General features: G+C 35.8%; 1 protein-coding gene across 1 annotated transcript in view; it reads right to left on the reverse strand.

The window, feature by feature from the left end:
- The window catches only part of LOC142344983 (ankyrin and armadillo repeat-containing protein-like), a 42,102-nt gene extending 30,266 nt beyond the window's left edge, over positions 1 to 11,836 (reverse strand). Inside the window, exons 1-5 of the mRNA XM_075397067.1 lie at positions 11,528 to 11,836; positions 11,175 to 11,396; positions 10,728 to 11,010; positions 10,446 to 10,565; positions 8,523 to 9,225 (exon numbers count right to left, since the gene is read on the reverse strand). Coding sequence (XP_075253182.1) covers positions 8,523 to 9,225; positions 10,446 to 10,565; positions 10,728 to 11,010; positions 11,175 to 11,396; positions 11,528 to 11,836 — 1,637 coding nt within the window. The remainder of the gene's footprint in view (positions 1 to 8,522; positions 9,226 to 10,445; positions 10,566 to 10,727; positions 11,011 to 11,174; positions 11,397 to 11,527) is intronic.
- Between the last annotated feature and the right edge of the window lie 235 nt (positions 11,837 to 12,071).

Below are 12,071 nucleotides of genomic sequence, written 5' to 3' on the forward strand. Positions count from 1 at the left end.
GGGTCACGTGTCGCCTGTGTGCGGGATGTCATGGGTCCACGTAGCCATACCCGGACCTATTTATTTATTCTTTTGCATTTAACACTGCAATACTTTTGTTTTTCCCAGCTCTCAATATTTATCCTTTTCTCACATAGTGCTAGTTTGACACACCATCAGCTTGTTTTCCTTGATTGCATTGTTTACTCTATTCACATTTTGTTTGCTATTCAACTCTGTTTCTTAATTTTAGCTTCCCTATGGTCTATAATTCATTTGATGGATCTGTTTAAATATCTATAAAGCTAAAAATAAAAACAAATAAAAATAAAATACATTCCAGCTAATGCTATCCGGTATAAATTCAAACCTAAGGAATAAAGAATTCAAATGCCAGATTAAGAGTTAATGAAAAACAATAGATATTTAGTACAAGATCTTCTGGGCGACTGATCCATTATTTTATATTTATCACTTTGAAATTGATAGTTACCTCAAACTGCCTTGCTTCATTGTCCCAGACACAGTTTCCCATTGACAAGAGTGCTGTCCACTTTTTGACCAAATGTGATATTTTTAGGACGATGCGACAATAGCGATAGAGACAGAGAACATAGACTGGTGGTGTAAATTCCATTCATCAGAAGGTCACCCAGAGAAGGCAGGAATATACCCACACATGGGGTGGGACCTCATGAAGGTTAATGCTTTCCCGGGCCGAGGAATGAGCGGAAAAAAAATGCAAGAAATGAGCGGAATTTGAGCGGACAGTTTAGCAAATTCCGCTCAAAGCCCTTACATTTTTTTGACCGGAATGAGCGGAATTTGAGCGGAAAAAAAATGCAAGAAATGAGCGGAATTTGAGCGGAATAAAAAATGCAAGAAATGAGCGGAATTTGAGCGGAATAAAAAATGCAAGAAATGAGCGGAATTTGAGCGGAATCAAAAATGCAAGATATGAGCGGAATTTGAGCGGAATCAAAAATGCAAGAAATGATCGGAATTTGAGCGGAAAAAAAATGCAAGAAATGATCGGAGAGACGTTTCGACCGCACTTTTGTCTGATCAGAGGACGTTTCGAGAGCTGAAATAGGTTAAATACTGTCGGAAAAAATCTACAGTTGAACTAACGAACAAAAAATTGTTTTTCCACTACAACCCACACAAAAAGTGGGACTCCTACGTTGCTTTTCGTTAGCATTCGACAACTCTAAGAACCGATTGAAAAAAAGACGTTTTAAAATAAAATTTTCAAATAAGCGAAAAATCCAACTAAGAGACTAACTTTTTTTGCTATTTAAGCTAAACCAAAAATTGTTTTTCCACTACAACCCACACAAAAATTGGGACTCCTACGTTGCTTTTCGTTAGCATTCGACAACTCTAAGATCCGATTGAAAAAAAGACGTTTTAAAATAAAATTTTCAAATAAGCGAAAAATCCAACTAAGAGACTAACTTTTTTTCTATACAAGCTAAACCAAAAATTGTTTTTCCACTACAACCCACACAAAAAGTGGGACTCCTACGTTGCTTTTCGTTAGCATTCGACAACTCTAAGATCCGATTGAAAAAAAGACGTTTTAAAATAAAATTTTCAAATAAGCGAAAAATCCAACTAAGAGACTAACTTTTTTTCTATACAAGCTAAACCAAAAAATGTTTTTCCACTACAACCCACACAAAAAGTGGGACTCCTACGTTGCTTTTCGTTAGCATTCGACAACTCTAAGATCCGATTGAAAAAAAAAGACGTTTTAAAATAAAATTTTCAAATAAGCGAAAAATCCAACTAAGAGACTAACTTTTTTTCTATACAAGCTAAACCAAAAAATGTTTTTCCACTACAACCCACACAAAAAGTGGGACTCCTACGTTGCTTTTCGTTAGCATTCGACAACTCTAAGATCCGATTGAAAAAAAAAGACGTTTTAAAATAAAATTTTCAAATAAGCGAAAAATCCAACTAAGAGACTAACTTTTTTTCTATACAAGCTAAACAAAAAATTGTTTTTCCACTACAACCCACACAAAAAGTGGGACTCCTACGTTGCTTTTCGTTAGCATTCGACAACTCTAAGATCCGATTGAAAAAAAGACGTTTTAAAATAAAATTTTCAAATAAGCGAAAAATCCAACTAAGAGACTAACTTTTTTTGCTATACAAGCTAAACCAAAAATTGTTTTTCCACTACAACCCACACAAAAAGTGGGACTCCTACGTTGCTTTTCGTTAGCATTCGACAACTCTAAGATCCGATTGAAAAAAAGACGTTTTAAAATAAAATTTTCAAATAAGCGAAAAATCCAACTAAGAGACTAACTTTTTTTGCTATACAAGCTAAACCAAAAATTGTTTTTCCACTACAACCCACACAAAAATTGGGACTCCTACGTTGCTTTTCGTTAGCATTCGACAACTCTAAGATCCGATTGAAAAAAAGACGTTTTAAAATAAAATTTTCAAATAAGCGAAAAATCCAACTAAGAGACTAACTTTTTTTCTATACAAGCTAAACCAAAAATTGTTTTTCCACTACAACCCACACAAAAAGTGGGACTCCTACGTTGCTTTTCGTTAGCATTCGACAACTCTAAGATCCGATTGAAAAAAAGACGTTTTAAAATAAAATTTTCAAATAAGCGAAAAATCCAACTAAGAGACTAACTTTTTTTCTATACAAGCTAAACCAAAAATTGTTTTTCCACTACAACCCACACAAAAAGTGGGACTCCTACGTTGCTTTTCGTTAGCATTCGACAACTCTAAGATCCGATTGAAAAAAAAGACGCTTTAAAATAAAATTTTCAAATAAGCGAAAAATCCAACTAAGAGACTAACTTTTTTTCTATACAAGCTAAACAAAAAATTGTTTTTCCACTACAACCCACACAAAAAGTGGGACTCCTACGTTGCTTTTCGTTAGCATTCGACAACTCTAAGATCCGATTGAAAAAAAGACGTTTTAAAATAAAATTTTCAAATAAGCGAAAAATCCAACTAAGAGACTAACTTTTTTTGCTATACAAGCTAAACCAAAAATTGTTTTTCCACTACAACCCACACAAAAAGTGGGACTCCTACGTTGCTTTTCGTTAGCATTCGACAACTCTAAGATCCGATTGAAAAAAAGACGTTTTAAAATAAAATTTTCAAATAAGCGAAAAATCCAACTAAGAGACTAACTTTTTTTGCTATACAAGCTAAACCAAAAATTGTTTTTCCACTACAACCCACACAAAAATTGGGACTCCTACGTTGCTTTTCGTTAGCATTCGACAACTCTAAGATCCGATTGAAAAAAAGACGTTTTAAAATAAAATTTTCAAATAAGCGAAAAATCCAACTAAGAGACTAACTTTTTTTCTATACAAGCTAAACCAAAAATTGTTTTTCCACTACAACCCACACAAAAAGTGGGACTCCTACGTTGCTTTTCGTTAGCATTCGACAACTCTAAGATCCGATTGAAAAAAAGACGTTTTAAAATAAAATTTTCAAATAAGCGAAAAATCCAACTAAGAGACTAACTTTTTTTCTATACAAGCTAAACCAAAAATTGTTTTTCCACTACAACCCTAACTGAGTTAAAAAAACAATAAACGACACAACTAAAAACAATGACGTTTCAAAATTAAAACAGCAAAAAAGTTAGTTTTTCGTATGGAAATTTGCGAATTTCGCGATTAGCGAATTTTAATCATAGTTATTTTAGATTGGGTCAAAAAGTTGTCCAAATTGAACTAAACCTGGCATGGAGTATCCACTGTATAGGTAGAGTGTAGGGTAAAAAGAATTTTGCTATAGCTTTTCCAGGAAAAAAGTTAGTTTTTCATACGCGAATTCGCGAATTTCGCGATTAGCAAATTTTAACTACAGTAATTTTTGATTGGGTCAAGAAGTTGTCCAAATTGAACCAAACCTGGTATGGAGTATCCACTGTATAGGTAGAGTGTAGAGGAAAAAGAATTTTTACTATAGCTTGTCTAGAAAAAAGTTAGTTTTTCATAAGGAAAATTCCTATAGTTTCCGAATAATTTTGAATAGGTAACTTTTTAAATAAGTCTTTTTCATCGGGTCAAGAAATTGTCCAAATTGAATCAAACTTGGTATGGAGTATCCGCTGTATAGGTAGATTGTTAAACAAAAAGAATTTTTGGTAAAGCCTGCCTAGCAAAAAAAGTTAGTTTTTCGTATGGAAATTTGCGAATTTCGCGATTCGCGAATTTTAACTATAGTAATTTTTGATTGGGCCAAGAAGTTGTCCAGATTGAATAAAAACTCTTTTTACGCTACACTCTACCTATACAGTGGATACTCCATACCAGGTTTGGTTCAATTTGGACAACTTCTTGACCCAATCAAAAATTACTATAGTTAAAATTCGCTAATCGCGAAATTCTCAAATTTCCATTCGAAAAACTAACTTTTTTGCTAGGCAGGCTATACCAAAAACTCTTTTCGTTTAACAATCTACCTATACAGCGGATACTCCATACCAACTTTGGTTCAATTTGGACAATTTCTTGACCCGTTGAAAAAGACTTATTTAAAAAGTTCCCTATTCAAAATTATTCGGAAACTATAGGAACTTTCCGTATGAGAAACTTACTTTTTTCTAGACAAGCTATAGTAAAAATTCTTTTTCCTCTACACTCTACCTATACAGTGGATACTCCATACCAGGTTTGGTTCAATTTGGACAACTTCTTGACCCAATCAAAAATTACTATAGTTAAAATTTGCTAATCGCGAAATTCGCGAATTTGCGTATGAAAAACTAACTTTTTTCCTGGAAAAGCTATAGCAAAGTTCTTTTTACCCTACACTCTACCTATACAGTGGATACTCCATGCCAGGTTTAGTTCAATTTGGACAACTTTTTGACCCAATCTAAAATAACTATGATTAAAATTCGCTAATCGCGAAATTCGCAAATTTCCATACGAAAAACTAATTTTTTTGCTAGGCAGGCTATACGAAAAATTCTTTTTGTTTAACAATCTACCTATACAGCGGATACTCCATACCAAGTTTGGTTCAATTTGGACAATTTCTTGACCCGATGAAAAAGACTTATTTAAAAAGTTACCTATTCAAAATTATTCGGAAACTATAGGAATTTTCCGTATGAAAAACTAACTTTTTTCTAGACAAGCTATAGTAAAAATTCTTTTTCCTCTACACTCTACTTATACAGTGGATACTCCATACCAGGTTTGGTTCAATTGGGACAACTTCTTGACCCAATCAAAAATTACTATAGTTAAAATTCGCTAATCGCGAAATTCGCAAATTTCTGTATGCAAAACTAACTTTTTTTCCTGGAAAAGCTATAGCAAAAATTCTTTTTACCCTACAATCTACCTATACAGTGGATACTCCATACCAAGTTTTGTTCAATTTGGACATCTTCCTGACCCAATCTAAAATAACTATAGTTAAAACTCGCTAATCGCGAAATTCGCAAATTTCCGTATGAAAAACTTACTTTCTTGCGAGGCAAGCTATACCAAAAAATCTTTTTGTTTAACACTCTACTTATACAGAGGATACTCCATACCAAGTTTGGTTCATTTTGGACAACTTCTTAACCCAATCAAAAATAACAATACTTTGGCTACGGCAGAGTTACCAACAAACAACTATGGGAGAACTGAGTCCGAGCAAACGGTAAAAATCCGCGCTCTAAGACTCTCCCCAAGTCACAAAACAAATTATAACACATAGCTTACAGGATCACTGGAAAACCGCATTGTTTATTAGCATTCATATACCGCAGTAGGTAAAAGACCTACTGGAAGACCGCAAATTTTTATTTATGTCTATTCCGCAGCAGATAAGAGACCCACAAAAACACCGCAATGTGTTAAATTACTGTACCGCAATAAAGAACAGGCTCACTGGAAAAGCCGCAGTAGGTAAAAGACCTACTGGAACACCGCAAATTTTTAACTATGTCTATTCCGCAGCAGGTAAGAGACCCGCAAAAACACCGCAATATGTTAAATTACTGTACCGCAATAAATAACAGACTCACTGGAAAAGCCGCAGTAGGTAAAAGACCTACTGAAAAACCGCAAATTTTTAACTATGTCTATTCCGCAGCAGGTAAGAGACCCGCAAAGAAACCGCACTGTGTTACATGTCTGTACAGCAATAAATTAGTAACAGATTTACTGGAAAACCGCATTGTTTATTAGCCTTCTTCTACCGCAGTAGGTAAAAGACCTACTGGAAGACCGCGAATTTTTTTTAACTATTTGTCTATTCCGCAGCAGGTAAGAGACCCACAAAGATACCGCACTGTGTTACATTACTGTACCGCAATAAACAAGTACAGATTTACTCGAAAACCGCATTGTTTATTAGCATTCTTATACTGCAGTAGGTAAAAGACCTACTGGAAGACCGCGAATTTTGTTTAACTATTTGTCTATTCCGCAGCAGTAGCGATAAATTATTTCTTAGGCCAATTAGACCAAAAAACTTTATACATTAAAATCAACTAGGATGATGAAATCGCTAATAAACCCTCGAATCGTTGAAACTACTCCTCTAAAACGAACTGTCACATCGAATTGTCTTCCTTAAAACATTAAAAACAGTTTCGAGATTTACAATGCTAAAATTAGTCGTGCTCAAAATGATTCAATAAACTCAGTAAATACACCAGATTTCGAAACTCAAACTTAGCAAGTTTTCGCGTTATTGAATTAACACTGACTTGTTTTTTCTCGACAGTTTCTCCGATAACATAAGCAAGCGGTCTAAACAATTTCTCAGCACTTTCGAAAACTGTACCCTGCAAGTCAAGCCTGATAACGTCTACAACATTGAAGCATTCAACATAACATTTAATACTGTTGCTTTCTTCAAAAAACAGAAGTATTTGAGCCGCCTCGGGTGGATCTTCGCGAAGCAGAACGAAGCTGTTTGAATTGGACCTCCTATAACTTAGGGAATCGAGCAAACTTGGAAAAGGCGACTTCAGACGATATCGACAAAACAATCGGGACTGTGGGAATAGTCTTCTAATAAAAATGGTGTTAGTGTTTTCTTCCAAATTGTATCCTTCCCAAAACTCCATTGAAACTGACGATTTATTAAGCATTAATTTAAGCGCGTCGTCTTTTATTCGTGAGCATTCAATCTCTTTTTTTCGAATATATCGCTGAACAAGAAGATTACAGATATTCACTGTTCCTGTGACAGGTTGTATCAAATGATGGTTAGCAGATTCAAATGACATTGCGGATGTCACCCAAAGCGGTCCAAACAATTTCACTTGCCATGCAAGATGACGTAGAAGGTGAAAATTAATAGAATCGAAAGATTTTAGAGGGTACTTCTTGCTAATGCTTAAACAAAAAGCTTCAAGTAAATTACCACACATTTTAGCGTTTTGGTCGGTCTCGTACATCGAACGCAATGCAAAAACAAGATAAGACACGTCACGAATGTTGCTTTTAGAGAATTCGTTTGTTTTTATATGAGGAAAAATGATCGGGAACAAATACAACAGGAAAACTTTCATTTCATTGGCTTTAAAATAGCTTCTATATTTTAGTGCTCTAATTCGCCGCTTAAATTCGTTGGGAGGCTTAAAAATTTCAATTGCGCAATCTACTGATGAAATTGATCCATTCAAGGTCACAAAAAAATCAAGCATATCTTTGGCCACTCCTTTATACAACTGATGCATTGTGTCCACTGGGCTTGTAAGGGGTAAGTTGCTGATGACGTTGAAAAGCTTGGGATAGCCTTTAACCCCGAGAGTATTAATTTCGGGATCAGCCTCTTTGGCTCTCTTAATGTGATCTTTCCTGATATAGAAATCTGCACAAACTTTTTGTTTATTTGGACTGCGCATTTCAAAGGATTTTGAGTGAGGATAAAAGTGTGCCCCGAATCTATGCACACCACGCAGTGTACATAACCAGCAGCCATAATATCCATTAAACTGTTTCATCTGCAAAACTTCAGCTTTACACACAAGATCTGCAACGTGCATTACCGTAACAAACTCAATCTTGTATGTTGTAGAATCGACGCTCACTTCTATTGGCTTCTCTAATTCCAAGCTGTAGTGCTCAAAAATTTTATCCCAATCGACATCTTTATTCCCGTACCAAACGCTTGCTAAGGTGATATTTTTAAAGCTAGACCTCATTATTGGGGGAAGATCAGCAATAGAGATCCAAAGCGGGTAGGCTGATTCAGCAGAAGATTTTCTAACTTTTGCACCATCCGTGTTTATGATGAGGCGTATTCTCAATTTGTTGAAACTAATTAAAGGTTCTAATTTTATATCTGCGTTAGAACTTTTACATTTAGAATATTTAATAATCTGATCAATATTAGAAGTTACTACTCTAGATAAGTGAGTAAAGAAAGACATTAAGATAAGCTCACCCTTAGGATACAAATGATGAGTGAAATTATATTTTTCATACACTGCTGAAAGAACTTTCTTCACAAAATGATAACTGGGAAAAGTCTTTGAATCATCAATTAATCTTTCTCGCTTTATAAGGTCATACAGAAGCTCGTCCGGTGCAGAATGGTTCGTTGTAATTGAAAGAAGCGACATAACTGAGTTTTGGACTGATATATTGTTCTTCATGATTTCCAGGCCAAAATCAAAACCAGGAACATCAGAATCAGCTACAACATTTATTATCGAGGAGCTGTCTGAAACGGATGAATCGGTTGACGAAGACGATTGAGAATTTGCATCCGATGCAATGAGTTCTGTCTCGGAATCAGAATTTAGGTGAACATCAGTTTCAACTTCACTATTCGCAGTAAAATAAATCTCATCAGAGCTTTCATCAATCTCTTGGGTCTGATTATCAGAAGGCGAGTCAAAAAATCTGGCCTCCCTCTGTGTTTGTGACAATAAGAGAGAAGCTTCGTTAGTTTCAAAGCTAGATAAAAATTTAATGCGTCGTTTCCGCTGTAACTTTGCAGTGCGTTTACGTGAAGTAGAACCCTGGGTCTGCAAATGTTCACTGAACTCAAGATTTATCTCAGGAGTTTCTGAAGTTGCGGCGTCGGATGACACTTGTGTGGGGGCCAACGGCGTACTAGTAAGCTGTGATATTCCAGACGGCACCTCTGTTTCGTCTTCGGAATCATGATGATAGCTTGGAAATTCGCACAAGCAATCCTTGTTACCGTTGCCGAAGAAAGAGTCACCATAGAACACAGTAAGTTCTTCATTAGGCTCGATTGACTTCAAAACTTGTAAACGCACACAAGGATACGGCAGATCGCAACTAAAGCCTTGAAAGTATTTGACATTAGGAGAGCAAGAATGGTTACTAAATCTACAGGATCCAAGTAAAACTTTCTCTGCGCTGTCTCTACTGCTTCGCATAATAGATAATTCCGTCACTTCTGCTCTTAGAGCAGAAGGCAACTTTTCGACAATTCCGAGCGGAAATTCAAGCGGTGTGAACGAAGGCTTTATAACTTTGTTGCTTTTATTGAAGATGCCGAAACCTCCAAATCTATCCGGCAGAATATGAAAACCTTTTTGGTGGGTCTGTTCATATATTGAGAAAAAAATTCGACTGACCTTATTCAAAACTTTGTCTTTGCTGAGGCGCTCAGAGAAAACATTTTCGCAAGATAAATCCACCATTGCTTGCGGCTCACCCAAATTATTAAGGAATTTTTTCGCTGCAAAGGCATCGCATAAAATCAAATCTTTGACAGAAATCATATCTAAAAACAAATTAAATGAATAGATCTCTCAGGTGAAAATTACATATGAATAACGCATATCACTGATTTCTAAATGGCGTAAGCAAACAAGGGGTAAAAGACGTCTTTGCAATTTAGAAATGTTTCTACCTGTCAAACGGTATAGCTTACTAACTCCGAAAAACAAAATCCATGCAATCCCTTAATTCATCTCTCAGACAAAGACAAGATAAAACGCGAAAATTATTTTAGTTTTTACTCAAAGGATGCATACTACAGTAAAACTCAGTATGAACTAAATAATTGCAATAAATTGATGTCTTCATTATACTGCGATTGAAGTATTACGGATGTATTAATTATAGAATCAAAATCTTGCTCAACTTAGTGGACAAAAAAGAAGGATGGAACATTGCTGCACAAGAAACAGATTCACTCGGATAGGTTTTTGAGTTTTCGGTTATTCAAACACATGTCAAAAGCAATGGACACTCAGATGATAGTTCCGAAGGAGTCAAGAATTGTAAAACAATTACAACAAACAGCAAAGTAGAAGACACCTAAATCTAATTTAAGAAACGATTATCATCAACTAGCTAGGCATTAGCAACTAATCATAGCTAGGCATTAGCAACTAATCATGTAGTACTGTATTCGAAATACTAAGCAAACTAAGCTGAACCAGTTCACTGATTAAAAAACATTGAAATGTTTACATGGCAGCAAAAGAAAATCAGAAGTCTAATCAGTCGAACCCTGTGAAACATTTTTGTCATTTTTTCCTCTGACTGAATCTCTCAGCATTTGATTTACTGAACTTCTAGCAGCTTCATACGCAACAAGAGGTGTTAGCGGGTACTTCTGCTCAATGACAGCTGAAAACCAATAACACAAAATGAAGTTACGTAGCATAAAAAGAATAGGACAGCTACCTAGTCTATCAAAAATTTTAAGACTTTTTGAGCTACTTATCGAAGAAAAAATTATTTTTGAACAGCCGTCAAAAAACTTGCAAGCATTATAATGACAGAAATTACCTCGAAAATTTTCTTGTACATCATCGTCAAGAGCAGTTCGGAAATCCACTTTTTTTGAAAGTTTACGCGGTGAGAGCATCTTGAATTCCAGATCTTTTTTTTCAATTAGTTTGTCGGCTAAACTCCTGGCAAAATGCTGTACATCACTGCCGGCAAAAAGTTTCATTAGGTCTTCTCCCTTGTGAATCACAGGTTTGATTGTTTTACTACAAAGCTCCGGATGTCCATCAATACTCATGAAACCATTGACTGCAACGTCGTACTTCTCTTTACTTTTTGATGACTAAATACAGAAGTCAACATTTAGAGAGGAAAAACAACCTAAGGAAACAAAACATTTTCATCAACGAAAAGACGGTAAAACCACAGCTACATTAAAAAGACAAAACCGTTAGCAGAACGTAACCCCGAGAGATGTTTTGACTAGATAAGACAAAACAAACTTACACATTTTGAGATGGCATCGAGAAGGTTTCTGCTTTTCTTTAGCTCAGTGTTCCGTTTCAGCTCAAAGGCCTCGGCAATTGCTTTCATGTTCTCTTCGTGAGAAGCCAGAAAATTTTCAAAGGGATCACAAATTGCCTCACAAAAGTTGGTATCGCGAACAATCGGCGAAGACGAGTGGACCAAGATAGGGTACTCAGGATGTTGAATAGTCTGAGACGGGACCTTAAAAAATCTTGAGAATGACTGAATGGACAATTTAGTTTCAGAACATAACTTGTTTTTACCCGGAACGGAATCATTTTTAGAACACAGATTTAGATTACTTACGAAAAAGGTTAACGGAAAACGATTACCTCTGAATGCAAGTCTGCTGGTTGCTCATTATTTTTTCCCCCTCCAAGACTAAAATTGGAGACTACGACTGAAGACATGCTATCACGCAAGAAATCGTCATTGTCTCCAGAGGAAACATCATTTTCTTCCATCAAAGGTTCAAGATCGTCATTTTTACTTTTCAGTTCTGACGGATTGGCACCACCATTCAACACGGCAAGATAACAATCCTCGACTCCTTTCAAACTGACCTCTGGCCCCTTGCAAAGAAGTCGACATTCGTACTCCTTAGATTTGAAAGTGAGAAAAATCTTTGAGTCAACTAACATTGTATATTTTTCGCAGTAACTCATTTTTGGCCAAGAATCGCTTACTGGAGTAAGGGTTAAAACACTGATATCGTCGACAAAAATCCATCTAAATTTTTTCTTCAAAAGCATGAGTCTGACAGACTCTTCGCTCTCAAACTCTGAATCGGATTCATTCAATCTTTTTTGAGGATGTTGCCTCAGAATGCGCTGAGAACCTTTTGATTGAGACGCGTCACGCTGACTGGATGACAAT

This window comes from Convolutriloba macropyga, chromosome 8 (assembly GCF_964194025.1).
Source record: "Convolutriloba macropyga chromosome 8, txConMacr16.3, whole genome shotgun sequence".
NCBI lineage: Eukaryota > Metazoa > Xenacoelomorpha > Acoela > Convolutidae > Convolutriloba > Convolutriloba macropyga.